Raw genomic sequence first — 27,982 nt, 5'->3', positions numbered from 1 at the left:
TCAACGCAACAACACACTTTTTTTGGAAAAATTGTGTGTCAGTTATTCTGTAGAAATCGTGCAAAGGTGGGGCGCTTGTCACGAGCCCTGATTTCGAAGTTGGTGGAAAGGAAGGGGGAAGGGGCTGCGGCGGAGGGGTACACACTGCACATCCGACCTCTTTGACAGGTCTAAGGGAGAAAAAAAAAACCGAGACACTGAGTGCTTTTGTGAAGTCATCATGTTCAATTACTCAGTACGGAATTTTAGGACAGCCCCGTATCCGTACAAGGCTCGAGGAGGAACTGGTTATGACACGGGGCTCAGTAGTAGTTGAAGTGGACTAGTTTTCTTAGCGGAGGTGCGGAGTTTTTGATTCAGGACTGGTGTAGGGGGGCTAGTGAATGGGAGCAGTCACTGGATTCGTGTGATATCAACGCAAGCCGCCCAGACTACCTACTACTGCCCATCATATTTGACTTTTGGGAACGTTTAGGGCGCATACAGAACAAGACCACCTCTATTCCTCCTGTTGTCCCCTTCCCCTTTCCTTCCTCACGGATTCTTCAGACAGAGAAATCCTCCAGAAATGGCTCAGATACTGCCGATACGATTTCAGGAACATCTGCAGGTAAGCGGACTCGGAAAAGCCCTAAAATTAATCTCAGCTCATTTGTTTTTGCGCAGCTCCTCGCCCATGTAGGTCCGCAAACACACGGCACATGTCGCATTTAAATGGAATCTGAAATAGGGCTGCAGGGTGGTGCTCAATATAGCCACAGGCCTAGTTTTCTCCTGCCGGGCAGATGATGACTTGTAAAAATTGAGATCGTATACAGCTCCAATGCGGACCGGTGTGTCTATGTGTGTGTATGTGTGTCTATGTGTGTGTGTGTGTGTGTGTGTGTTTGTGTGTGTGTGTGTGTGTGTGTGTGTAGGGGGATACGCCGCAGTTTTCTCCCTTCAAGTGGAAAAACGCCGCTGTCATTTTCAATCCGCGCCGATGCAAACTGCGGTGTTTTGACACTTTTTGTTGCAGCCAACTGCGCTCAGCTGTTCGTGGATACATTGTAACTGAGACCCGAATGGCACTTGCACTCAAGCTTTGTGGCTACCATGTTGTTGTCATGACCTGCAGCAACATATTCTTACTCTGTAACCTTCAACATCAACAACAACAACAACAACACTGGTCAGTCGTGTCTGCAAATGTCCAGTTTCTGCGCTGAGCTGACACCGTGACATATTGATAATGTTTTTAGACGAGTGTAGTATGTGTGTGTGTGAAGAAGCACAAGCATTTATTTTGCACTCACTCAGTTACAACAGTTCAAGTAAGTTCAGAAAACTGCATCACCCAGCTGTGAGACCAGGGAAACACATCATTTGAGCAAAATCCTCATATTGCAATAACCAAAACCACATATAAGATCTATTTTCATGTTACAATATCAATATGATATTGATCTAAGAAGTCTCCTAGCTCTGGTTGTTGGTCGTCAACATGAAAGAGTAGCAAAGGCCCTGTAGTCTTTGGCTGGCAGTCTCTTGGTGGAAAAAACAACACAAAATACCCTTGTACAATCTGTGACAAAACAGGAAAAGAAGTGGGCAGTTATTTGGTCGTCTGTGGAGGAACTATTTCCTGCATGGCCCCCTTTTCTTCTGTGGTTTGGACTTTGATAATCGTTGTCCCATAGCAGCCCCAGTGCTTGGTGTCTTGCAGCCAAAAGAGAAACTTTGTGACGCACCCCTCCGCCTCCCCTGGTCTGTAGCCTGTTGTTATGGTAACAGCAGGCAGTGAAATGGCCTTTCACTAGGAAAAAAAAAAAAAAGCACAGAGCCCCCACCCCCCAGCTCTCTCTGCTCCCTTCCTCTGGCCAGTAGCCCCACTTTCGTCAGCCAAAGATCCTTTATCTACCAAAAAAAAAAAAAACAAAAAAAAAAAAACTGTGCTGGCCAAGAGAGCTTGCAGGCCACCAGGCTCCTCTCCTCACTGACAGGACTGGTACACTGTTGCTGGCTGATGGAGGGCAGTGCAGTACCTGGCAATGTCTGGGTTATTAGTTTAAATTGCTCTCTCACAGTGCATACCTTTCCCTTATACATCTCCTAAGAAAATCTTGCCTTCAGACAGTGATAAAGAGCAGACTGCTTTACGTTCCACCTCTACCGTGAAATCCCAGCTCTGCCCCAGTCGTATCCCCCTGTGAATCTAGGTGGCTCTAGCAGGGTAAAAAATGCTTGGAATTTGCAAACCCAGGACTTTGGGCCTCAAGTTGTTTAGCTTTTTTTTTTTTTTCTTGGCTTGGTATTTACAGCTCAGTGTCTGCAGTCTGGGTCTGGGTTCAGGGGTGTAACATGGACCTAGTTCTACAATGAGGTACCAGCCTTTTGAACTAGCTGTTGCATGAGTTAAAGAGCAAACTAAGTGCTCCAGATATCTTGGTTTTTTTTCAACACAAAAGAGTTCTTTAAAGCTGATCTGATGTTTAATGTGGACGTGGAGGATGAAGCCTGGATCTCAGAGCTATTGTTTTAGCGTGTGATTCAATAGTATTCATTTTCTCACTCCACACCAGTGGCTGTGGATTGCCTGCCCACCTTACACTGTCATTAACTGCGTGGTAAAGTCTCCCTCCATCATCACTCTTTGCTTGTTTACTATAGTATGATTTATGATGCTATCATGTCATAGTGTGTCATTCATAGACCAGTTGGATCAGTGCCCCAGATGGTTGTGTGGAGCCGAGTGTAGGCCACATCGCTTTGGCCTCCAAACTGTGGTTAAGTTCTGTGGATTGTGTTGGTGGGAAGATGAAGGAATAAGAGCACAGGAGAATGGTTTGTTTTAATTATGAGCGTGCTAAAAGTGAGAGTCATTTTCAGCTTATGTGGCTCTGCTGCTGGCTGTCAGTGCAGCGGCCTACGTATTGTACCAGCTTGTGTAAGTGCAAAAATGTCCCGCAGCTCCAAAGCGCCTGACCATTGTCCTGTCGAGTTGAGTTAGGAGAGTCCAACCTGCTGCTCTGCGGCTGTTTACAGCATCCTGGTGTGCTGCTGTATCTGTACTGATAAAGTGATGCCGCCACGTCAAACCAACGGATGTGATAGACGGATGAGGTAAGCAGGCCCCATTTCAAGCAAGCAAATCACATCAGGATAGGAAGCAGGATGACAGAACAGTCTAACTGGGTCTATTTGAACACATCTGTGACTGCAGCAGTGGCTGGCAGGGACGAGCCTGAGCGTCTGTGTTCAGTCACCAAAACTCAATCGTGAATGCATTGAGAGAGCAGTCATTCACACATACAACACGCACACTGTGTCCTTCTGTAACGTTAAATGAACTGTCAAACCTTCAATAACCGATTTAAGGCAGTAACGCGTTTGGAGATTATTGCTTGTCAATTGTTTTGTCGAAAAAAAAAAAGTCTCAGTCTAAAATCCAAAGATTTTCAGTTTACTGTCATATATGAAAAACAAAACATCAAATTCTTACATCTGACAACTGGAAACCAGTGAACATTTGAAAGTTTTGCTTGAAGAATAACTGAAATGATGACTCAATTTTCAAAAAGACATGCTGAATAATTTTGGTATTGTTCGATTAATTCATTAATCGACTAATTGTTTCAGCTCCAAAATGACCTTTTGGCCACTTGGAGGAATTGGAAACAAGCTGTAAACACAACACTGACACATTACCCCCTTTTAAGTATTATGGCAAACGTCTTAGCCAACAGTCAGAAAATAAAGTGTAAAACCAAAACAGTGAGCTGAAAGAAGCTAAAATGCTCTGTAATGATTGTGGCAGCTTTAAGGTTTTCTCTATCACTATCAGGCTGTACACCTATACGTACCTTTAGTGCAAGAAAGTGTGCAAAGTACCAACACTTCCACATCTTTCTGCTGCCTTCCTCATTTTTAATTGTGTAATCTCCTTATATACCCCAAAACCTCAGCTGCTGATGCGACGTGTCAGAGCCTCAGCAATGCGTCCACCCAGTCTATGACTCACCAAATACCGTCAACGCTGTATCATCAGTGAAGTTCTGCTGCCTTTGTTATTGCGATATTAATGCAGTTTTAGGGATCACAGCTGCTGAGGGGCAGAGGGCTCAGAGTCTCTGTGTGCGTGTGTGTGTGTGTGTGTATGTGTGTGTGTGTGTGTGTGTGTGAATATGTATTACTAGAGGCAGTTTATGGGTCACCGCAGACAGTAGGTTGTAGTTGAAGTGTGATTTTAGTCTGGAATGTTCTACTAAGAAGGAGTGCAGGGGGGGGGGTTGCCTTCTGGTGAGTCAGTCGCCCCACCCTGAACTGTAAATTGCCAAAGGCCTGTGTTACTGGAACTGCACTGTACAGGCCTCGTTCTCATCCTTCACTCTTCGTTTCTCATAAAAGGTGCATTTATCACTCTGGCTCCTCTCCTTCGCACTGGCTCCCTCCTCTCTTCGTTTTTAGCGGGATGCTGGATTTTGTCTTGAGTTCCTCCTTTCGTTCCCATCCTGATCTTCTCCCCCCACTATCTTTATCGTATTTTCCCTCCCCTGTCCTCCCACAGATAGTTTTGGCAGTCTTGAGGAGATGCAGCATATGGCTCCAGTCTTCCCTCAGGTCTTCTCTGTGGCCTTTTCAAGAGGCCTTTATCTTGTGCGTCCCCATCACGTCACAGAAACCGACTGTACATTGAGTTGTGGCTGTGTGATATGGTTGAAATCATTATCACAATATTGATAAGGATATTTTCTGATTTTCATACGTATCTCTATATGACTAATTTATCCCAAATCACACAAGAGCAAAATGCAACTAACTGTTATTTTAATCTGCCAATTATTTTCAGACTAAATCATATTGGTATGTAAGAAGTCAGTAAGAAGTGAAAAAGGTCACTCGTATTTTCCCAGAGCACAAAGTTAAGTCTTCAAATTGTTTATTATGTTTGACCAATGGTCTAAAACATATTCACTTTCAGTTATAGTTAAACTGAGAGAATAGCAGCAGTTCTTGACATCCTTAAAAAAGGACTAAATCAATTGATTGATTATCAAAATAATTACTGATTAGTTTCCTGTCAATCGATTAATCGTTTCAGCTTTAAATTGCGGTTGCAGTATACTTAAGTTTAAAGTTGAGAGATGATAATATTAACGCTGCATCAAATGTCGCTGAAAGTAAGTTGAGAGTGGAATTTGAGGGTCATAAAACCCAAAACAATGAGCTAGAAGAGGCTAAAAGGTTCTGCAGAGCAGAGGAGCTGCAGAGTTGGTTGATAATCCTCTGTGGGTTTGTCAGTGAAAGTGACTCCTTTCACATATACATGATTGACTTGATCCAAATTTATTATAAAAACAAAATTGATTAGTAGAGCTTTAACTGATCTTGAAAAATTGCTTCAGTAATTTTACAAGCCAAACATTTGACGTTTCCATCCTTTCAAATGTGAGAGTTTGGTGCTTTTCCTCAACATATATGACTATCAACTGAATATCTATGGGTTTTGGACTGTTGGTTGAGTAGAACAAGCATTGTGAATACATTACCCTGGGCTCTAAGAAATGATTGCTGGCATACGATCTGTAGATTAATTGATAGTGAGAATAATCATTAGTTGCATCCCTAATGCTATTTCTTTAAGAGCTTTACTTGCTAGAAAATCGTCTTCTCTCACTCTGTCCACCCTCGACTGCTGACTGTTACATCCTTCCTGTTTTGTAGACGACATGATTTAAGTGGCTCAGCGGTCGTGATGTGTTGTCCTGCTCTACCAGCCAACTGCGAGATAGTACAGTCCTTGTGATGAGCGTAAGGATTCCTTTCCGCTTGCCTCAGACTGCATAATGCAGTCAGCTCAGTCATCAGAGGGGAGAGTGCGTGTTTTGGTCTGCCCCTCTCTCAGTTCACAGTTAGTTTGACAATGTGCACAATAATTCCTCTGTTCGGCAGCCGCTAACCTAGGTGGAGCGATGCATGTTTGTTAGTTCTGGTAAGATTTGACACAGCAGAAATTGACATCGGCTCGGTCTTTGCGTTTTGTTGCATCTTGGGACTTATTGTCATTAGAAAAATAAATATACGGAATAATGAATTGGATTTGCTGATGGTACTTTGTTAAAAAAAAATTATAATTTATTCTTGGTTTCAGTGGATGTCTATTGGGGATTTTCTTTAGTGTTGCCTCAGACTGATTTAGGCTGAATAATCTAGTCTTAATTAAACTTTTCGTACAGCTGGCTGCTCATATAGATGATTAAATGCAGTGTCAGGGTTTAATCACAGGCTTTGCTGAAACAAAGGAACACTGTACTTTCTTTCTTTTGTAAATTCAATAGATAAAAGCGTGTAAAAAAAAAATAAAAAAATTCTGTTGTGTTGACATCCTGTTGTGCTCTGTGTGCCCACGCTTGTTCCCTGGCTCCATGTACCACCAGACCTCTAGTCTGGAAGACAACCTTTAAGAGTATCCCTGGAAAATTGGAGCAGACCTGCTGCTATTTTAATCGAAACACCGTTTTGCTTCGCTACTTGCTGTTTTTTTTCCCCTGCAAGGCAAATGTCAGAAGCTGCCATATATGTTTTCCCACTGCATTTTTTAATGTTGTCGTGATGCAGGCAGGACTCCTTCAAAGGTCTTAAAACATCTGTGAAGTTGGAATATTCCACCTCTAGCTTAGTTTAACTTCTACGCCAAATGTAGGAAACTGTTGGCACGCAGTAATGGAGAATCCTCTATGTTTTTATTCATTTAACATGTTTGGATTCGACCACCATTACATCTGTGAGTTAAATTCTAGCTCATAGCTCGTCCTTTCCGGTGGTTATCAAACAATACACTCTTTAGAATTTATAACCAATGAACAATTAGTGTTAAGTGTTTATTAATGATGTTTGTCAATAACTATGTGAACACCTGTGAAGCACCCACAGCTGACAGATCAACAGATAATGAGTGAATGACTATATGATATAACACCGTTGTAATCCTACATATGTCAGAACATTTGTGAATACAAAATATGCATTTATCATATGCAGTTGTTATATTGATTAAAGAAGTATTTATTAATTTGTAAATACTTTTTCACATGGACAACTGAGCAAACGTCATCTCCTGATGAAGTCCACAAGAGATGGCTAAAAGCTCTGGAAGAAAGATGTTTTTTTTTTTTTGGCAAACTGTTTTTTCTAAGGTAAAAATTGAAACTCCAAACAGCTTTACACACGACTCTGGATGATAATTACTGATGATGATAAAAGTTTTCTATCACATTGTAAGGTTGTTCATGTGTGTCATTATATATCACTGACGACATTTGAATCATACAGTCGGCAGCCAGTTAGCTTAGCATAAAGACTGGAAACAGGGGGAAACAGCTAGCCTGGGTAAACATATACCCCCTGTATAACAGCAAATGTTTGTCAGTTCTTGTAATTAAACAAATGAGATATAACATGTTCATTTGTGAGCTTTAGAGGTGATGTTAGGTGGATTGTGTTACCTTTTGACTGAGCCAGGTTTCGTCCTGCTTTGAGTTTATGTTAAACTGAGCTAATCTCCTGCATTAGCTTCATGTTTACCATACAGACATGAGAGTGATATCAGTCCTCTTATGTAACTCTGTCAGATACTGTGTATTTCCCAGAACTGTCACACTATGGCTTTGAATATGATTGCAGCTCAGTTACTAAGTTATTACTGTAATAGTTGCCAAACTCAATAAACTCTCAGAAATGTACATTACAGTCTGTTTATAAACAACTGATTATGCAAAACCTTAAAATGCTAAATAGGGTGAAAGTAAAGTTACCAGATGAGGGGAAAAGATTCTCATCGTTACTGTTTTTTATATTATTAGTTGCAGAACCTGGGCGTGAACCCAGCCAACATCGGGTTCAGCTATCTGACCATGGAGTCGGACAAGTTCATCTGCATCAGGGAGAAGGTGGGCGAGCAGAACCAGGTGGTGATCGTGGACATGTCCGACCCCACCAACCCAATCAGGAGACCGATCTCTGCTGACAGTGCCATCATGAACCCCGCCAGCAAGGTCATCGCCCTGAAAGGTAAGGAGTACGTACGGTGAGACGTACAGCAACACATTCAGGCAGCCACACCGCTGGCTATTAGAAGAGAAGAAAACTAAACAGTTTGCTGGTATTATTAGTGGCTTTATGCCAAGCACTGAGGTTATGATTGTTGTTTCAATTCCCAGAATAAAGTCTGCATGGCATTCACACTGTTTATTTGTCTCTAGTTTTAACAGATTTAGCCATATACTAGTCTTGCCGTGGGAATGCCACGGTCATGCAACGACTAATGCTCTGTCATTGCTGTGAATATGTAGAGTGCACTCAGTTCTATTGCCTGAACGTACTAAATTGGTTGTGCAAATTGATTTTCTGCCACTGAATCTAGCCCTTAGAGCACAAACACAAGCGCTGATCAGGATGATTTGCCTATGATGCTTCTCTCTCTCTCCCCCCCTCCCCCACCCTGTGAGGATAATATGCCCCTGTTTGCCCTCTCCCTGTGGTCTATCTTTGTCTCCTCATTCTTACCTGATTGACACTCTGCTTTTTCTCCCTTGCTTTCTGTCATTTCTCAGACGGTGAGTTGCTTTCTGTCTGTCTTCCCGTCTGGCAGTCTGTTGTGATGATACAGTGGCCATGTCTCTCTCATAAAAGCTTCCCACATGCCCCTCTCAAGTACGCAGAGCTATTTTGACCGCTAATCAATCAAAAGCAGAGACAACTGTTTAGAAAATGACTTCTGCTGCCACTAAAATCGCATCAGTATCACACCCCTACTCCAACCTAACCTGCAGGCACATACAGTATCCTACTTTTATGAGAACTATACATGTGTTAGCATGACCTGTTGTATGCTGGTAGAGTGTGTGTGTGTGTGTGTGTGTTGTATGCATCATCAGATATTACTGAAAAGAGTTTGGGCACTGTGTGTGTCTTTGCACGCCTGTGTGAGCGTGTGCCAGCAGCCGTATCAACGCGCAGATTTTTCCTTGCTGCATATAAGGGATGCCATTAGTGAATCATCATAGCTGTGTGTGCTGATGGCGGTTTGTACAAGCGCTGAATCATGCACCTCCTCACCTGTTTTTTTTTTTTTCTATTTAACTTTACGGGTAAACGAAGGTTGTTACTGGTCATATGTAACGTACTCTAGAGCACGGAAACATTGTTATGGCTCAGCTAAACTCGTAGTATGTTCAAATTAAGCCAGTAAGTCATTATGACCTTCTTAAAGCTGCCATCTGCTTTCTTTGGCCAGAGTTCAGTTGCACCCAGGAAGTGTCAACCAGGTTACTGTGTACTCAGCTTTGCCTATTTTGCCCATTCCCACTGGTTCCCCCTTACTGTGGAGGTTATTTTGTTCATTTTGTTTGTGGTTGGTCACAGCATTGAACATCAGCTCTTTAGAGAATTTATGTAAATACTGTAATCTTCAGAACAAGCTGTCAGCAGTTTTCTTCCATAAATTAAACATTTTCAATGCTGTAAGCTTCACAAGCACAATTCATTTCAACTGTATTGTATCGAGGTGTATTCAGGAACAAATAAAAACAAAATGATATATGTGGGTAGATACCATGTGTAGGTGAGTGAAGTTTATTCAGGTTGGGTGAACTGAGGGGGCTGGGGGATGAAAATTCAGTCAGAAAAGTCAGTGACAGACTAAATTGCTTCAGTGAAATTTAAGGGCGGCCATCGAGAGTGTAGTCTGGGACAAAGGGCACTACAAGAACAACCATTCGGAGACATATATATCCTATTTTTTAATTTTTCTTTTATGAAAACACAAACAACAAACAAAACGAATCAGTCTCTCATCTCAAAAATCCCCAAATTCATGAACATGTCAGTATTGGTTTTTGTTTGTGTTCCTAGTCATTATTTGTGCCGGACTTGTTTTCAGACATGAGAAAATACTAGAAAAAATGACCCAGTATAAGTAGTTAAGCACGTATAAAAAACATTACGTAAGAAAGATTTTAGTAGCTGTATTTTTTTATAGCATGTGATAAAGGTATTTTAAAAACCAGCGTTAAATAAGATATCATTGATTTTCTTTTAGTTGAGGTGAGTGTGTGAAATGATTTTGATGTGAGGTTCTATCACCCAGCTCAGCGCTCTGTACCTGCCTCACCCTCTGGGCTCAGTTATCAGCTTCTTGCTTGCCCGTCTGTCTCACTTCCTCCCTCTGTTTCTTCACCCCCACCCCACCCCACCCCACCCCACCCCATCTTACCACCTCCACACCCCCCACCCCAGCTGCCAAGACTCTGCAGATCTTCAACATTGAGATGAAGAGTAAGATGAAGGCTCACACCATGACAGAAGAGGTCATGTTCTGGAAGTGGATATCGGTAAACACTGTTGCCTTGGTGACGGATACAGCCGTCTATCACTGGAGCATGGAGGGGGATTCCCAACCGACCAAAGTATTCGATCGGCACGCCAGTCTGGCAGGATGTCAGATCATTAACTACAGAACTGACGAACAACAGAAGTGGCTGCTGCTGATAGGGATCTCTGCACAGGTATGAACACACATACAGTATGGACATGTTTACTCATGCCTTGTACAGTAAAAGTGCAAACGACAGAGAAATGGCTTTGAGAGGAATTAGCATGATTTATCACTGTCTGTCTGATCCCTTATCTACCAAACGTCCTCACTTTATCCGAGAGCACATCTTCCTCTCTGCATTTTGCCCTTCTCTTCACACCAGCGTTGCATTTTCACTCCCGAAAATAGAGCTTGAAAAGACACTTTCCGGTGTGGATACATGCAGAAATGCCAGCCTCGCTTTTTAATGTTTATCTTTTTGGAAAGTGATGATTCAAGCCTATTCAGTCAGGGTTGGTTGCTGTGTGGCTTTAGCCAACTTTCTGTCACCTCTGGCTTCCTCTGTGTATGTCAGTGTAGCTGATGACACAATGCAGGTCCATCTGTTTTAGTTTTATCAGACTATTTTGTGAATATAAAATGGTGATTTGAGCAACATGCAGGACTTGGCGTTCACCTGGTCAACGAGTAGTAGCCTATACTGAAACAACATAAGGGAAAGAATGGATTTGCAGAGTAACTGGAGCTATATTCACGAACCCACTTGAACCATGAATCATCTTTTATCTTTAACCATTTGATTCATATGGTGGTATTACTGACTTAATGGATCAATATTTTCTTTTACTCGATTTGTTTTGTGTCTTTGTCGTGCAGCAAAACCGTGTGGTTGGGGCGATGCAGCTGTATTCTGTCGACAGGAAAGTGTCCCAGCCCATCGAGGGCCACGCTGCTGCCTTCGGGGAGTTCAAAGTCGAGGGAAATGCCAAACCCTCCACCCTCTTCTGCTTCGCTGTGCGCTCACAGGCTGGGGGAAAGGTGAGGGCCCCCGGATTGCATACAAGGATTTCACTCATGATGCTATCACAGTGTATTTAGTCTAGTCTCTGAACAAAGACCTCTGAATTGCACAAAAAGACAGTCTTTTAGTTAAGATCATAGGAGAAACAACCTTTATGCTTCATGCTTTTTGGTCACCAAAATAGCTCCGAAATGACGACATCAAGAAAGTCAGCATTTACTAATGTGCTTGCACTACTATTATTTGATTTACTGTGGCTGTTTGCCTACTGTGGTCATTTATTTATGTGGACTTTCTTTCTCCAGTTGCACATCATTGAAGTTGGTCAGCCAGCTGCAGGAAACCAGCCATTTGCTAAGAAAGCAGTGGATGTGTTCTTCCCTCCAGAGGCCCAGACAGACTTTCCTGTAGCTATGCAGGTGAGGAGAGACCCCTGCTACTCGTTAGCATTGGATAAACTGAGGGTGACCTCTGAGCACTTAAGTTCTCTCACTGATCTTTCTCCTCAGATTGGTAGTAAGCATGGTGTTATATACTTGATCACCAAGTATGGTTACATTCACCTGTATGACCTGGAGTCTGGAGTGTGTATCTACATGAACCGAATCAGTGCAGAGACCATCTTTGTAACTGCCCCTCATGAAGCCACCTCGGGAATTATTGGGGTCAACAAGAAGGGACAGGTGAGAAACTAACAGTAAAGGTGCAATACAGAATTATTTTATTACAGGCTCAATAACAGGTCTGCTTTTGATGTTAAAGATGAATATTTAAAGGTCCCATATTGTATAAAGTGAGACTTGCCTGTCTTTTTTGATTATAAAGCAGGTCTATGTTCTATATAAATACTGTGAAACTATCAAAGCGCTCAGTCAACAGAGAAATGCACACAGCCCATGTTCAGAAACCCTGCTTTAAAACGAGCCGCCAGGACTTCCATGCCCCAAGCCCCGCCCAACCGGGCCCACCATCCAGCCTTGCAGGAATTGGTTTCTCTGTGTGTTTACCTGAAATTTGCTATATTTTTATTCAATCACTCAGAAAACAGTCAGCCAATCAGAAGAGAGTCCCAGAGCCTCTCTTCTCATTGGCTTGTCGACCTGTTGTTGCTAGAGCTCCAGGAAGAAGTGTGGTGGTATATCTACATTGAGATGGTTTATATCTTCTTATGGTTATCAAAACCTTCCGACCTCACAGAACACGTTTTTATGAAAAGGGCTATTGAATTGTTTTATTTTGTCCTGCTGTATATGGAGGCTGCCTCAACAGACAGTAATGTCATATTGCATTTTCATAGAATTTTGAAAATTGTTATTCTACATGTTTCCTTTCATGACTGCATTATATGCACAATATTTATGTTTATCAATTCTTTTCTTTCTAGGTCTTGTCAGTGTGTGTTGAAGAGGAAAACATTGTCAACTACGCCACTAACGTCCTGCAGAACCCTGATCTAGCCTTGAGGATGGCTGTCAGGTCAAATCTTGCTGGTGCTGAGGAGCTTTTTGCCAGGAAGTTCAACACTCTGTTTGCCCAGGGAAGTTATTCAGAGGCTGCAAAGGTTGCTGCATCAGCACCCAAGGTATGCCTGTATCTACTGCTACATTGTAGTATTTGCACATACTAATATGAACCAGGTGCATTGGCGAGAAGTCAAACATAATTCTAGGGAAAGGTACTTGCACACATTTTTACATTTGTACTATACTTGTAATGTCAATGATCAATGTGTATTTTTTTGCTGATTATTTAACAACAAATAAAACACAAAAATTCCAAAGGATGTAATATAAATTTTATATAGACATTGCATATTGTCATGTTTGCTGTGATACATATAAAGTTCTTGTTCAGAAGATTTTCTACTCTTGTATTTTTATCCTTTACTCATAATTCCTCCCTTCTTCACCGTCTTCCCTCCCCTCAGGGTATCCTACGGACGGCAGAGACAATCCGTAAGTTTCAGAGTGTCCCTGCCCAGCCGGGTCAGGCCTCTCCACTGTTGCAGTACTTTGGTATTCTGCTGGACCAGGGCCAGCTGAACAAGTTTGAGTCTCTGGAGCTGTGCAGGCCCGTCCTGCAGCAGGGCCGCAAACAACTACTGGAGAAATGGCTGAAGGAGGATAAGGTAGGGCTGGAGGATTAGATCAACAAGGCTGGGCTGATCCACATTTTGAAAATGATGATAATGATGATGGTGGTGAAACATATATATGTATATATAATGAGCTTATTTACCATGTAGTATCATCTACATAATGATCATTAACTCAGCTGGTAACTGTGATTACATATGTGTTGTAGCTGGAGTGCTCAGAGGAGCTAGGAGACCTGGTGAAGGCGTCTGACCCCACACTCGCTCTTAGTGTGTATCTCAGAGCTAACGTCCCCAACAAGGTCATCCAGTGCTTCGCAGAGACTGGTCAGTTCCAGAAGATAGTGCTGTACGCTAAAAAGGTAATCAGGAAACTCACTTGCCCTTTTCCATTTCCCTTGTTGAATTATGCATGGAAAACGGATACACATTTATTCATTGCATATATAATGACAACCCCACACAATACTGTATGATCAGTGGAAGGATATTCTTAAAAGTAACACACATATCATATCAGGCTGGAAGCACCAGTGAAATGAGGCGATATATGATACGTTAGACAGTTTATTGTAAATTTGTCTTATAATAATACTGTACAAAATAATAATAAGTATAAATAAATATGTGTCTATGCATTTCTTTGTATGAATCCATTATTACTGAAATGACAATCGCATTTCTTTGTCCAACTGTACTTCTGTAGGTGGGCTACACCCCAGACTGGGTGTTTTTACTGAGAAATGTGATGCGAGTCAATCCAGACCAGGGACTGCAGTTTGCCCAGATGCTGGTCCAGGACGAGGAGCCGCTGGCCAACATCAACCAGGTAACGCACACACAGCAGCAGTACCACCTCACACTCACTAGAGACATACAATATTGCTTTTACTCATGCCTGCCGCACGTTTATCCTCACACATGCACGCAAACACACAAAGAGCCCAGTGTGGGAGCCTCCATCTGTGTTATTCCAGATGTGCCAGCAATGCCAGGAATTCATTGAGTCAGTGACCCCCTCCTCCTTGTAAAGCCACATCATCACTCTGCTCAGTCCAAGTCTCAGATCGAGAACTTGACGACTTGATGCTTCTCTAAGTTAAGACCCCTGCCGCTTTTCATTTGTGGCCTCCACAGATGTTGTTAAATATGAAAATCAGAAACATCTGGCTACTGTGCTTGTGGTGTTTGATAGTGTGTGTCTCTAATCATATGTTGCATGCTAACTGAAGTTACGGCTCACAGATGGTAGGAAATCAAAAATCTAACATATTTCCGAATGTGTTCTTCTTTTTTTTTTCTCTCTCTCTCTTGGTAGATTGTAGATGTATTCATGGAGGGCAGCCTGATCCAGCAGTGCACCTCCTTCCTATTGGACGCTTTAAAGAACAACCGCCCAGCCGAGGGACACTTACAGACACGTCTGCTTGAGATGAACCTCATACATGCCCCTCAGGTGAACATTCAGGCTTACTCTCCTGATCACAATAAGCAGCCTGACCTTTGATAATGCTAAACAAGATTTGTGCTTTCATGTGTGTGTGTGCACTGTTTCGTAGGTAGCAGATGCGATCCTGGGGAACCAGATGTTCACACACTATGACCGTGCCCATGTTGCTCAGCTGTGCGAGAAGGCAGGTCTGCTGCAGAGAGCGCTCGAACACTACACCGACCTGTATGATATCAAACGAGCCGTGGTGCACACACATCTGCTCAACCCTGAGGTATGCCTGTAGAAGTGCGGTCACGCTTGTGAATACCACTTTCCCCGGAACAGCCACTTTTTACTCCTTTTTTTTTTTGTTTGTTTTGTTTGTTTTGTTTTGTTTTTTTTTTGATGATGTGTGAAAATGCCTGAATCCACTTCTTTTTTCCTCCTCCCTGCTCAGCCTGCTGTCTCACTTTCTCCTCGTCTTCTTTTTTTCTTATTCTGACTCTGCTTTTAGTGGCTGGTGAACTTCTTCGGCGCTTTATCGGTAGAGGACTCGTTGGAGTGTTTAAGGGCCATGCTGTCAGCTAACATCAGACAGAACCTGCAGCTGTGCGTCCAGGTCGCATCTAAGTATCACGAGCAGCTGGGAACTCAGGCGTTAGTGGAGCTCTTTGAATCCTTTAAGAGTTATGAGGGTAGGTGTCACACAGGGGCAAGGGGGGGGGACTGGGTCATATTGGCTTAAAGCGAGAGAATGTGTTAAATGCAGGTTTAAAGTGGTAATAATTGGAGCTAACTGTTGCTGTTTCTCCCACTGCCTTCTCTATTCAAGGATTGTTTTACTTCCTTGGGTCGATTGTGAATTTCAGCCAGGAGCCTGATGTCCACTTCAAGTACATCCAGGCTGCCTGCAAGACAGGCCAGATCAAAGAGGTGGAGAGAATCTGTAGAGAGAGCAACTGTTACGACCCAGAGAGGGTTAAAAACTTCCTCAAGGTAAAATGACCAACCTTTGTCAGAGTGTTGATGATTGATTTCATCAGTCCGATATACTGTATTACCCATTTCATACAATTTAATCACCAATGAACCTCGTGTTTCTTCTCTTTGTAGGAGGCCAAGCTTACAGACCAGCTTCCTCTTATCATTGTGTGCGACCGCTTTGACTTCGTCCATGATCTGGTGCTCTACCTCTACCGCAACAATCTACAAAAATACATTGAAATCTACGTGCAGAAGGTAAGAGCTAAGACTGTTTATGAGACTTTATACAGAACTGGTCTCTACCTAATCCAAGTCTCTCTTTATTTAAGCTCTATGGTGCCATTTTTATTAGTAATTTGTTGCTCTTGCTCTCAGGTGAACCCCAGTCGTTTACCGGTGGTGATCGGCGGGCTGCTGGATGTAGACTGTGCTGAGGATGTCATCAAGAACCTGATCATGGTGGTCAGAGGGCAGTTTTCTACTGATGAGCTGGTGGAGGAGGTAGAGAAGAGAAACAGGTAAGACTAAAGGATACAAGCTTGTCTGTGTCTTGTCATCTTGCATAGTTGCTTCTGTATGTCTCACTGCATGCAACATCTGATTAATACTTGTCTGCCAAAGTAACTTGCTGCATATTGCACAGATATCATAATACGGTTATGTGGAATGTACTGTAACCATTCGGCCATTAAAGCGCTCCTAACTGAACCTCTTTAAAAATGTAACCAGATGCCGCAAGTACACAGGCTACGCTTCCACTGAAAGACATGTTTGTCGACTGCTTGAATCACTTCAGACCGCACATCTTTCTGCTAATGACAGAGTGGGCTAACTAAAAGAACGAGTGGTGACCCTCAGAAAATAAATACTGAGTAGAACAATAATCCTCTCTCTCTCAATGATGCTTGAAAAAATCAGGAGAAATAAGGTTAGAAATTTTAATATTTATAATGTCCATACTGTCTATAAATTACAAACAGAAGTGACTCAAATAGCCATATAAATAAATATGAAGGAAAATGCAGGCCTCTGTGTTTGTCTTTTGCTCTGTGTATGATTGGAAGTTTCTGCATTTCAGATGGTGAAGTAAATGTTTTCATTTTAGGATGCAAGGTGCTTCCAATTTTGATTCTCTCTAGGGTTTTCAAAAGCAATGTTTCCCTTTTTTTTTCATTGATGCTTCAGTAATGCCAGACAGATTAGCTGTTCCTCATCAAATGAAGCTATTTTTAGTAGAAACAGTCTTTGTTTTCATTCTGTATCAGAAATTGTGAATGTCTGGGCTCAACTTGAATGAATGACACTGCTGAATGCACAACGCTGCCATCTAGTGTTTGGAAACATCCACCATGATACCGGCAGGTTCATGGCACTATAATGCATGTAAACTAAAACAAAACACTGTATCTTCCATTATCTTCTCAGGTTAAAGCTTCTGTTGCCATGGCTGGAGTCCCGTATCCATGAAGGTTGCGAGGAACCGGCCACTCACAACGCCCTCGCTAAGATCTACATCGACAGCAACAACACACCGGAGCGATTCCTGAAGGAGAATCCCTTCTACGACAGCGCTGTGGTCGGAAAATATTGCGAGAAGAGAGACCCCCACCTGGCATGTGTGGCTTACGAGAGAGGACAGTGTGACCTGGACCTCATCAAAGTGTGTAGCTCATATTGTATAGCTTTCATGTAATCATTCACATATTTCTAATATTGGCAAATCTTTAATCGCTTCACATCTTTTCTTCTCAGGTGTGCAACGAGAACTCATTATTCAAGAGTGAGGCTCGATATCTGGTACGACGGAAAGATCCGGAGCTTTGGGCGAACGTGTTAGAAGAAAACAACCCTTACAGAAGACAACTCATCGACCAGGTCCGGGTTTTCCTCCAGCTCCCCACCTTAAGTGATGCAGACTGTGAATGAGTGTTATTTTTTTCTATGTTTAATTTTGTTTTCTCCTCATTTCAGGTGGTGCAGACAGCACTGTCAGAGACCCAGGACCCAGAGGAGGTGTCCGTCACAGTCAAGGCCTTCATGACCGCAGACCTGCCCAACGAGCTGATCGAACTGCTGGAGAAGATTGTGCTTGATAACTCTGTCTTCAGTGAACACAGGTACAAGCAGGCTTCCAACTTGTTAGGCATCATAACAATTTAACCACAGTACTTCTCATCTTTTTAATAATGGCACCGTATTTTCCTAGAAACCTCCAGAACCTGCTGATTTTGACAGCGATCAAGGCGGACCGCACTCGTGTGATGGAGTACATCAACAGGCTAGACAACTATGACGCTCCGGACATTGCTAATATCGCCATCAGCAACGAGCTCTTCGAAGAAGCGTTTGCCATTTTTAAGAAGTTTGATGTCAACACCTCAGCCATACAGGTGAAATTACATGTATTGCAGCTTGAACTGATGCTGTCACTTTAAGAGCAAGCTCCAAGTACTTAGTATTTAATTAGTAATTAGTATTGGCTTGTGTAAGCTGAGTTCTGATCAGAGTACTTCTTTTATTTGACATTAAGTTCACAACATGAATGGTTATGAAGTTATGTTAAGTATATTAAAGGTCCCATATTGTATTAAGTGAGATTTACATGTCTTTTTTGATTATAAAGCAGGTCTAGGTGCTATACAAATACTTTGAAAATATCAAAGCGCTCAGTCCACAGAGAAATGCACATAGCCCATATTCAGAAACTGAGCTTTAAAACAAGCCGCCAGGACTTCCGTGACTTTGTGATGTCACAACAAAGCAGTCACTGCCCTCAGCCATGCCCCAAGCCCACCCTAACCGCGCGAAAACTGACCTTTAATATGTTTATCAGTTATATTTATGTTTTTTCCGGTCTAGTATAAGTTTCATTTCATATTTGTTTCTTCTTTGTTAGCATTTTAAGCAGCATTGATCTTGGTATTTAAAGCTGACAAATTAAATTGATGAGTATTGAAAATCTGTACTGGCAATTGATTCTGCAGGTCAGTGAATCTCGTAATTACTGTTTAATGAAATGATGAAACTCCTTTTATTCACTTTTTTATGACATTGTAAGTACCTACACGTCATATAATGCAACTCTCTCCCCTCCTCATTTTTCTCAGGTATTGATAGAGCACATAGGGAACTTGGATCGTGCATATGAGTTTGCTGAGCGCTGCAATGAGCCTGCAGTGTGGAGCCAGTTAGCCAGAGCTCAGCTGCACAGAGACCTGGTCAAGGAAGCCATTGACTCATATATTAAAGCCGTTGACCCGTCGGCGTACATGGAGGTGGTCAATGCAGCAAGCAAGAACAGTAAGTCTTTGCTTTGCTTGCATAACTCTGCTACACCCCAGCAGTGATTGACCCCAGGCTGATCTGTAAGGTGTTGTTTGCATTTTGCAGATAACTGGGAAGACTTGGTTAAATTCCTGCAGATGGCTCGAAAGAAAGCGAGAGAGTCGTACGTGGAGACGGAGCTGATTTTTGCTTTAGCTAAGACGAACCGTCTGGCTGAGCTGGAGGAGTTCGTCAGTGGGCCCAACAATGCTCACATACAGCAGGTAAGAACACCGTCACAGCTGTAGTGTTCTTTGGCAGGATGATCAACTGCACACCTGCCTGCTAACTTCTTTCTCTTTTTCTCCAGGTGGGCGATAGATGTTATGAGGAGGCTATGTACGAAGCGGCCAAGCTCCTGTACAACAACGTGTCCAACTTCGCTCGCCTCGCATCCACACTAGTCCACCTTGGAGAGTACCAGGCAGCTGTGGACAGCGCCAGGAAAGCCAACAGCACACGGACATGGAAAGAGGTAACTGGCACACAAAGAGGTTTAGTCTCGGTTCAACTAGCTTTTACCAGACCAGTGGCTTATTGGGATTCTTTCTTTTTCGCCATAGAAGGATTTATCATCTGTTATCAGACTGTTGAAAAAGCTGAAACGTGATGCTTCATATTCTAAGATAAATTAGCACCTGATACTGTGTTTGGATAGTTAGATTTGAGCACATCAACATTTTAAAAAGGACAGTTATTTAGTCAGCAATCAACAACAACATACCACTTCTTACCAGTTCTTATTATACATGTATGTCATGTGTGAGTTCCTGCAATTCAGGTCAACATCCAAGTCCTAATTACAACTGAGAAAAATTTGAAAAAACAAAAACGCCTGGAAAAGTAAACAAACGTTTCCTTCATGCCAGCTAAAGTCTGTCGTTTAAGCTAATTAAATTCAGATATAATGGCTACAGTGTTATGTTTACCATCCATATCTGCAATCATAAAACTGACTTTTCATTTGACGTAAATGCTCTCAAGTTGTAAAGAGGAGAATCTTTTCCATCGCCACCTTTCATCCCACATTATGTGCACAAGCTATTAGCCACAGAATCACTGTTTGGAGACTACACCCCCCAGCTTTTCATCTTTGTTGAGATGATGTGTCCAAGATATATTCAGATTTTACTATCTAATAGATTTATGAGAGTGGAATGGAATACCACAAGAATCTCCCATAAAAGTGTCTTACTCATATTTTTTTGTGATTGGTTACCAGTGCAATACTGGACTTCTTTTATTATACTTTTATATACTTTTATATACTTTATACTTTTCCCTCTTTGCCTCCGATCATCAGGTGTGTTTTGCGTGCGTGGATGGCGAGGAGTTTCGGCTGGCACAAATCTGTGGCCTTCACATAGTGATCCACGCCGACGAGCTGGAGGACCTGATCAGCTACTACCAGGACCGCGGGTACTTTGAGGAGCTCATTGCTCTGCTGGAGGCCGCGTTGGGCCTGGAGCGGGCTCACATGGGCATGTTCACCGAGCTCGCCATCCTCTACTCCAAGTTCAAACCTCAGAAGATGCGGGAGCACCTGGAGCTGTTCTGGTCCAGAGTCAACATCCCAAAGGTAGAGTATGTCTGTACGCGAGTGTGTGTGTTTCAGAGAGCGATTCTTTCTGTTGTAATAAATTAAAGAGTTCATGACAAACAAAGAGGCCTTGTTTGTGCCATGAACTTCTTTGATTTATTATTCTGCAAAGATTTCTGCTTTCCATCAGCACCCTAGAAGGAAAGTAATACTGTGCACAGAATGTTCTTTGAGTTGTTTTTGTCTTCAGTGGCTGAATCTGCACTGAAATATTACTGTTGTCTTGTGAGAATCACAGCTTCAACTCTGCAGATTTTCATGTTTTCAGTTTGAATAAAGGATCAGACATTCTTCTACCAGGTTAAGCTGTTAGTCTGCTATAGTTTGTTTTCCTGATCTTATAAAAACTATAAATTCAAGAGTATCTTGTTATCGAGGTGAAAAAAAAGGCTGTTCATAAAGTCCTTGAAGGCCTGAAGAGAAGTCTTAGAAAATATTTTTTACCTTGATAGTACTTGGTCAGTATTTCCTCGTTCTATTGATGAATTAACACTTCACATCCTGATAAAAGCCTCAAAATACACATCATTACCAATATAGGACAGGTAAAAAAATGAATCATAATGAGTATAAAAACTGAGGTGTCTTTACAGTCTTCTTTTCTTCTTCCTTTTTTTTTTATTTATTTTTTTTAAATTTTGTTCAGTCATTTCCTGTTGATAAGATAGAGCTAGTTTGGTCTTTTTCTGTCTCTGTGAAACAAAAGTTTTCTTTTTGTGTATAGGTCACATAATTAAATGACCCTCTTGTGTCCTTCTTTTACCAATATTTATCCCAAATATACCAAGCAAGATGTTTTAAGTCAAGGTGAAGAATCCTTAAATTTGAAGCCTCAAATCAACACTGAACCTTGAATATTGTTTTGTGTTTTCAGGTCCTTCGTGCGGCGGAGCAGTCTCACTTATGGGCAGAGCTGGTTTTCCTTTACGACAAATACGAGGAGTACGACAACGCTGTCATCACGATGATGTCTCATCCAACAGATGCATGGAAAGAAGGGCTGTTCAAAGACATCATCGCTAAGGTAAATATGAGTACTTGTGCCTGAGCTGTTTATTAGCCTTTTCAAACTTTTAATCATCTTTACATTTGCTCTTTTTTTGTCCTCAGGTTGCCAATGTGGAGCTGTACTATAAATCCCTTTACTTCTACCTGGATTACAAACCCCTCCTACTGAATGACCTGCTGACTATTCTGTCTCCGCGGTTGGACCACAGCCGAGCTGTCACCTATTTCAGCAAGGTAACCCGCAGGTCAACTTTCATGGATTATGCCCTCTATGTTTTTTTGACATGACGTGACGCGGGTTGTTTTTGCTTGACCAGGTGAACCAGCTGAAGTTGGTGAAGCCTTACCTGAGATCTGTCCAGAATCACAACAACAAGTCCGTCAACGAAGCTCTCAACAACCTGCTGACGGAGGAGGAAGACTACCAGGTCTGTTACTGCTGTTGATAACAGAAAGTAGAGGGACTTTGCTAGTAACTTGTTTGTTGGAGCTTGTGATCGCTGTTCCTGATTGATGGTACGATTTATCTGTTTTGCATTAAGCATGTTTTAAAAGTTTTCAGTGGTGTTCTGTAGACATCTGAAGCAGGTAGAGAACAGCTGATTTGACCTCCGCAGAACTGTGTTAGTTGTTATATTTGTTCTGAAAACTTGGATGACATTGAATCTGATGTGACAGTGTAGCAGTGAAGCAAAAATCCTTTCTTAACAAGTTGTAACATTATTTTGGCACCTGCATGTGCTGGATGACATTACTACTACTGAATTAGTGGTAGTAGATATACCCACTCTCTGTGCTCACTAGGTGGCACTGCAGTTACAGCTAACTGGTTCCCTATTTTAGTCTGTGATGTAATATTTTCCACTGTGTGTGTTATCTACAGGGCCTGAGAGCGTCCATCGATGCCTATGACAACTTTGATACAATCGGCCTGGCTCAGAGGTTAGAGAAGCATGAGCTGATTGAGTTCAGACGTATCGCTGCCTACCTGTACAAGGGCAACAACCGCTGGAGACAGAGTGTAGAGCTCTGCAAGAAGGACAAACTCTACAAGGTGGGAAAAAACAAGGGGTGTTTAGACATCTGAAATACACGTTCCTAACATTTGCCTCCAAGTACCTCCGTGTCACTATAGGTGGCACTGTTTGTTTACGCTTTAGACACAGTCGCTATATTTAGACATAGATGAATAAACCAACTGACATGAAGTAAAGATCAATAAAATCATGTCATGTTGGCTATTTCCTCACAAAAATGTTGGTTGAGACAATTTAAACTGTTTTGTTTCCCATAATGAGTCAGTTAAATGTTTCTGTTTTTCCCAGGATGCCATGCTGTACGCTGCAGAGTCTAAGGATGCTGAGCTTGCGGAGACTCTGCTCCAGTGGTTCCTGGAGGAGGGCAGGAAGGAGTGCTTCGCCGCCTGCCTGTTCGCCTCCTATGACCTGCTGCACCCCGACGTGGTGCTGGAGCTGGCCTGGAGGCACAACATCATGGACTTTGCCATGCCGTACTTCATCCAGGTCATGAGAGAGTACCTCACAAAGGTTAGTACCTCACTGAAGAGAGCAATACAAAGAGTTATTTTTCATTAATTTTATGTTGTCTGCTTTAAAGTAAAAGTAGGTTTGATTATCGTATACTTTTTTGAAGTTCTGCATTTTTACTGTGTACTAAAATTGGTTTATTTTTCTTAGATTGTTTAATTTCCTGTAGAAACCTGTCCTGACAAGTGAGAGGTGGACAATAGTCTGTAGAGGTATTGAAAAACAGGTCATGATGATGAGATGAGAAGGCAAAGAGAAAGGCTTTCTTAAGTAATGGTAGTTTTTGTATATTTACCAGTGAACTCCCTCTGGTCATCATGATTTCCTAAAATGTTGACCTATAGACATGTGAGGTCACGTGAGGTCATCTCTTTGGGTTCTTTTCCAGGTTGATGAGTGTGCAGCGAAGGTGACGGTCTCTGGCCCTCTTTTTATTTCTCTTCTGTGTTCTGTCTGTTTTGTTTTCGTTGTAACTGATCTCTTAGGTTTCTGATGTAGGAACCTAGCATGGACTGTAGACTGAGTTCGGCCTAACTAGCTCTGGTCCTGGAGAGCTGTAGTAGCGTGTGCAGGCTTTCGTTCCACTTCAACACCAACACAGCACATTTTTTTTTAATACATTCTGAGTTCATCTTCTGGAAGTAGTTTCTAAATTATCCTCCTGGGGAACCTCATTGTCTCGTTAGTATGGGTAATGAATTTCCATTTTCAGATAAAGGCATTTGGCAGCTGAGCCGAAACAAATTAATGAAAATATGCCAAAAGGAAATGGATGGACAAGCACTGTTGTTTAATGATTTTCAGTGCAAACATAAAAAATAACAGGCTAAATGTGGAAATAGTATATGGCACAATGTGAACTAAAGCAGTGTAAATTTGAACTAAAAGATTTGTGTTCTGATCAGGGAGTTCTGTGGGAATTCATGTGCCGCTGTAATAGTATAAGAGCTATATGAAAGAATATATCTCCCAACAATGGAAATACAATTAGCTGCTACTTTTGGGTTAATAAAGCAACAGGTAAGGAAGGTGTGTGCTGCTGATGAGATTAAAATCATTCAACATTTGCTCTAGTCTGGTAGCTCATAATATATTTTTCATAGATCCCTAACTTTCTGGCATTTTATGATCAATGGTTGAACAAATCTTGATCTAGATGTAATATGGTCTAAATGTGGAGAGCCTCTAACTGCAAATGCTGTGTTGGTGGCTGGAGCCAAAGCCTGTGCGCCATCTTGTTCCTCAGGACCAGGATCAGCCTGTCCTGGCCTAACAGATACCTCTCACCTCCTAACTCCTCTGTCTTGGGGCTGCATCTAGTGTTAAGTGGCATTTTTTTATTTATTTTTTTTTTTTTTTTTTTTTAAATCTTGACAATTTCAATTGTGCTGATGCAAAGTCATGAGATTGATCTTATGGTACAGCATAGCAGAATATAAGAAAAACAGGGATTATTTTCACCTGGCTAACGCTCTCCAAAGGCAGGTGAGCAGAGCAGGCCACTCTAGACTTGTTGGATGCATCCCCATGTTGCTAACTCCAGTTTAACAAGTTTTAGTTTCAGATGTTCAGCTGTTAGATCAGTGCAGAGTCCTCCTTTCTTCAGTCTCTGGGGGATTTTTTTATTTCGGCTAATCAGACATCTTATATGCTTTGTTCCGTAAATAGCTGGTCAAACTGGTTGCAGCCACTCAGGAAGTGAGATACCAACCCCTTCATAGTAGTTGAGCACATACCAGGAAACAGCAGTAAGATCATACTGATATGTCTATTAGATGCATCTGGCATTTTAAGTGCATTTCAGAAATAATGTTTCATTCACACTCTATATAATATTTTGGGAGTCAAATGAAAAGTTCTTCACAGATGCTGTTTAACCGTTTCACTCCTTTGCTAAAACCTTTCTTGAAATTATTACTCGACAGAAATTCTACATTAATTGAGCTGAATCATTGTTTTAATTGATCTCCACTTACATCAGAAACCTTCTGCGTTCAGCTGTCTCCACAGTTGAAGCACATTGCTTGATTATTTCTTTGCACTTAGTGACTAGGAAAATTGGCACCACAATCAACTCACTGCGCAAACACTGCGTGCCTGGCAGGGATGAGCTTAACATGTGAGCTTCTAAGTTGTAGCTTGATTTTTTTTTTTTTTTTTGTCTAGCAGAATAAAATACACAAGGAAATCTGCAAGGAGGGCCTGCTTACAGCCAATGAATGGGATGCATGTGGAAGCTGTGATTATCATTTATTGATATTAGACTGTTAACTGTGAATGGCTGGAAATGTAGCATCAGCATATAGGCATGTTTAGCTTTTCCTTTACTTAATACACAATGTAATATTTCTTTAACCTTCAATCCCACTTTAATTCTACTTTTAAAGAGTCAGTTCACACAAATCACAAAAAAAAGACAAAAAAACATTTTCCCACGGTGGTATCTAGCCACGATGTAGTTTTGTTGTTGTTTGTTTTTGAGATGTCTGCCACTGCCCTGTCCCATCAGTGTAAATCAGCTTTTACATCTGGTGCTCAGAACATTCAAAAACAACATTTGAGAAACTCAAGGAAGGTCTTTCCAAATATAATGCCTCTGTTATCTTGTTATTCTTGATTCACCACAAATGTCGTTGTCAGCAGTTTTCACTGGAAACGGTTTTCTACTAAATGTAAAAAATGATGACAACTGTCAACAATGAGATCTGTGGATAATTTGATGATAAGCATGAACATTGTGTTTGGAAAGAGACATCGCTTTGAGTTTTTTTAACCTCGTTTTTCAGTGCTTTGAGCAGCCTGGAAGACATTTCTTTCCAGTGTATTGAGCTGGGGTGATGGCAGGGGTAGGGGTCTCAGCAGACACTATCTGCATGGTTAGAAACCACCAGGGGTTAAGTGGTTATTTACTCATTTATTTTTGTGATTTGGGTGAATGCACCCTTTAATCGTTGATATAACATTTGTACTGGAAGCTGTTTTAGAAATTCTCACCAAACCTGCATGGCATCTTCTCTTGGGTAACCTTAGCTGCACTGTGGAGTACTGTGTGTAGTTTTGTCTTTAAGAAGTGGGTATGATAAATCAGCTGTGTTAAATAGTCATATTTTTAAGAATCTATTTGTTTGAAATTAAATTTAAAAAATGTGTAGTCTTACAACTGAGGCATCAGAGTTTATGGTCTGATGTGCATCAAATGAGAAAGTAAATACAACTGGCAGATCATTACATTGTAGGTGTCTGGAGAAAATCTTAGATTCATAATGTTTTCTTTTTTACTGACAGCTGTCATATAGTTTTACATCCATATTATCAGGACACATTTGGAAATTTAAAACCTATGCTTGGATTTTTATGTTTAAACAGTCTACAAAGCTGAGTGCACGTAGTTAAAAAGGTTTCTGCAGGACACCTATAATGTATGAAATCAGACTCTCAGACTTTGTTTTACTCTCTACAGTGTGAGAGTGATCCACGTCTGATCTGTCCTCTTTCCTTTGTTGCCATCAGGTGGACAAGCTGGAGGAGGCAGAAAGCCAAAGGAAAACTGAGGAGGAGGTGACGGAGCCTCAGCCGATTGTGTTTGGTAGGTTCACAGACAGCAAGTCACCCTGAAGGACAGACAGTTGTGGCTCCTGAATGGGAGGAAATTATCTGTCCGTGGCCATTCTCAGAAACCATTAGTGTGTTAAACCTGGGTGAAAAAAAAACAGCTGTGTCAGTTGAAATGTTACGAAAACTAATTTTAGTAAAACATCAAGATAAATGTGAATGAATAAACAGGAAGTAGATTGTAGTTCGCATAAGCAATGATAAACACCATCGCTGAACAAATATGTAAGAGCGCCGTCTACAGTAAGTTCATTTGCTGAAAACACAAAAAGTATGGCTGGACGATGTTATCTGAAATCTGTTTCACACTATATAGGCATTTATCTCTAAAGATAAATGGAACAACACATTTTTTAAATGCATCAGTACTTGACATTTCCTTTGTTGTTACTCTTCATATTAATTACAGTATAACCGGTTAAAGACTCTGGATTTACGTGCTAGACTTTGCAGTGATTGGGTTGGTTTGCAGTCTGGTTAGATGTCATTGATAATTGCAGCCCATTTCAGTTTAATTATCTTAGATTCAGACCACTGATTTATTAAAAACTGCAATTAAAGTAAATTTAAGATTAACAATGTCTGCACTTTGATAAATTCTGACATGATGTGGTTTAAAAAACGTGTGCAAAAAATAAATAAATAAATAAACGCAATGAGAGCTTTATTTAAAGCTCATTTTTATGTAGCATGTAACTCTGTGTGTGTGCTTGTGTTTGTTTGTCTGATCAGGCCAGCAGCTGATGTTGACTGCCTCTCCTACTCCAGTGGCTCCCCAGCCAGCGTACTCGGGCTACGGCTACCCTGCCACCGGAGCGGGCTACCCTGCTCAGGCTGCTGCTGCCGCTGCCGCCGCCGCCGCCGCCGCCGGCTACCCTGCTCAGCCCGCTTATGGCTTCAACATGTAGAGGCCTGACCTCGCCTCTTCCACCCCCTCTCCCCTCTCTCCCCTACACACACTCACACACACCGTAGACCTGAACCACGCTGAACCGTGCTGCTCTG

General features: G+C 41.8%; 1 protein-coding gene across 2 annotated transcripts; it reads left to right on the top strand.

Annotated features, from left to right (window-relative positions):
* The first annotated feature begins 412 nt into the window (after window positions 1-412).
* cltcl1 (clathrin heavy chain like 1) lies at window positions 413-27,982 on the top strand. Of its 2 annotated transcripts, XM_022765208.1 has the most exons (32): window positions 413-610; window positions 7,842-8,049; window positions 8,592-8,594; window positions 10,276-10,544; window positions 11,231-11,392; window positions 11,681-11,794; window positions 11,885-12,058; window positions 12,760-12,957; window positions 13,303-13,503; window positions 13,680-13,832; window positions 14,177-14,299; window positions 14,789-14,926; window positions 15,030-15,194; window positions 15,417-15,597; window positions 15,735-15,898; window positions 16,016-16,141; window positions 16,262-16,404; window positions 17,312-17,546; window positions 17,639-17,761; window positions 17,858-18,003; window positions 18,093-18,276; window positions 18,994-19,186; window positions 19,277-19,434; window positions 19,521-19,685; window positions 20,514-20,789; window positions 21,685-21,834; window positions 21,921-22,052; window positions 22,136-22,246; window positions 22,702-22,872; window positions 23,144-23,365; window positions 26,876-26,951; window positions 27,710-27,982. In XM_022765208.1, the coding sequence occupies exons 1-32, from the start codon at window positions 569-571 to the stop codon at window positions 27,883-27,885; spliced, it is 5,082 nt and encodes a 1,693-aa protein (XP_022620929.1). In that variant the 5' UTR covers window positions 413-568; the 3' UTR covers window positions 27,886-27,982. The 2 variants fall into 2 exon arrangements, with proteins under 2 accessions (XP_022620929.1, XP_022620930.1); XM_022765209.1 differs by lacking the exon at window positions 8,592-8,594.

This window comes from Seriola dumerili, unplaced genomic scaffold (assembly GCF_002260705.1).
Source record: "Seriola dumerili isolate Sdu_G_001 unplaced genomic scaffold, Sdu_1.0 BDQW01000668.1, whole genome shotgun sequence".
NCBI classification, from domain to species: Eukaryota; Metazoa; Chordata; class Actinopteri; order Carangiformes; family Carangidae; genus Seriola; species Seriola dumerili.
The sequence above is the reverse complement of the archived record's forward strand: the minus strand, read 5'-3'. Positions and strand labels throughout refer to the sequence as shown.

Bases quoted from the DNA above. Each gene is read 5' to 3' on its own strand.
- cltcl1 (XM_022765208.1), top strand. From the start codon at position 569: ATGGCTCAGATACTGCCGATACGATTTCAGGAACATCTGCAG. The intron at 21,835-21,920 runs GTAAATATGAGT...TTTTGTCCTCAG, and splicing joins TCAAAGACATCATCGCTAAG to GTTGCCAATGTGGAGCTGTA. The intron at 23,366-26,875 runs GTTAGTACCTCA...TGTTGCCATCAG, and splicing joins TGAGAGAGTACCTCACAAAG to GTGGACAAGCTGGAGGAGGC.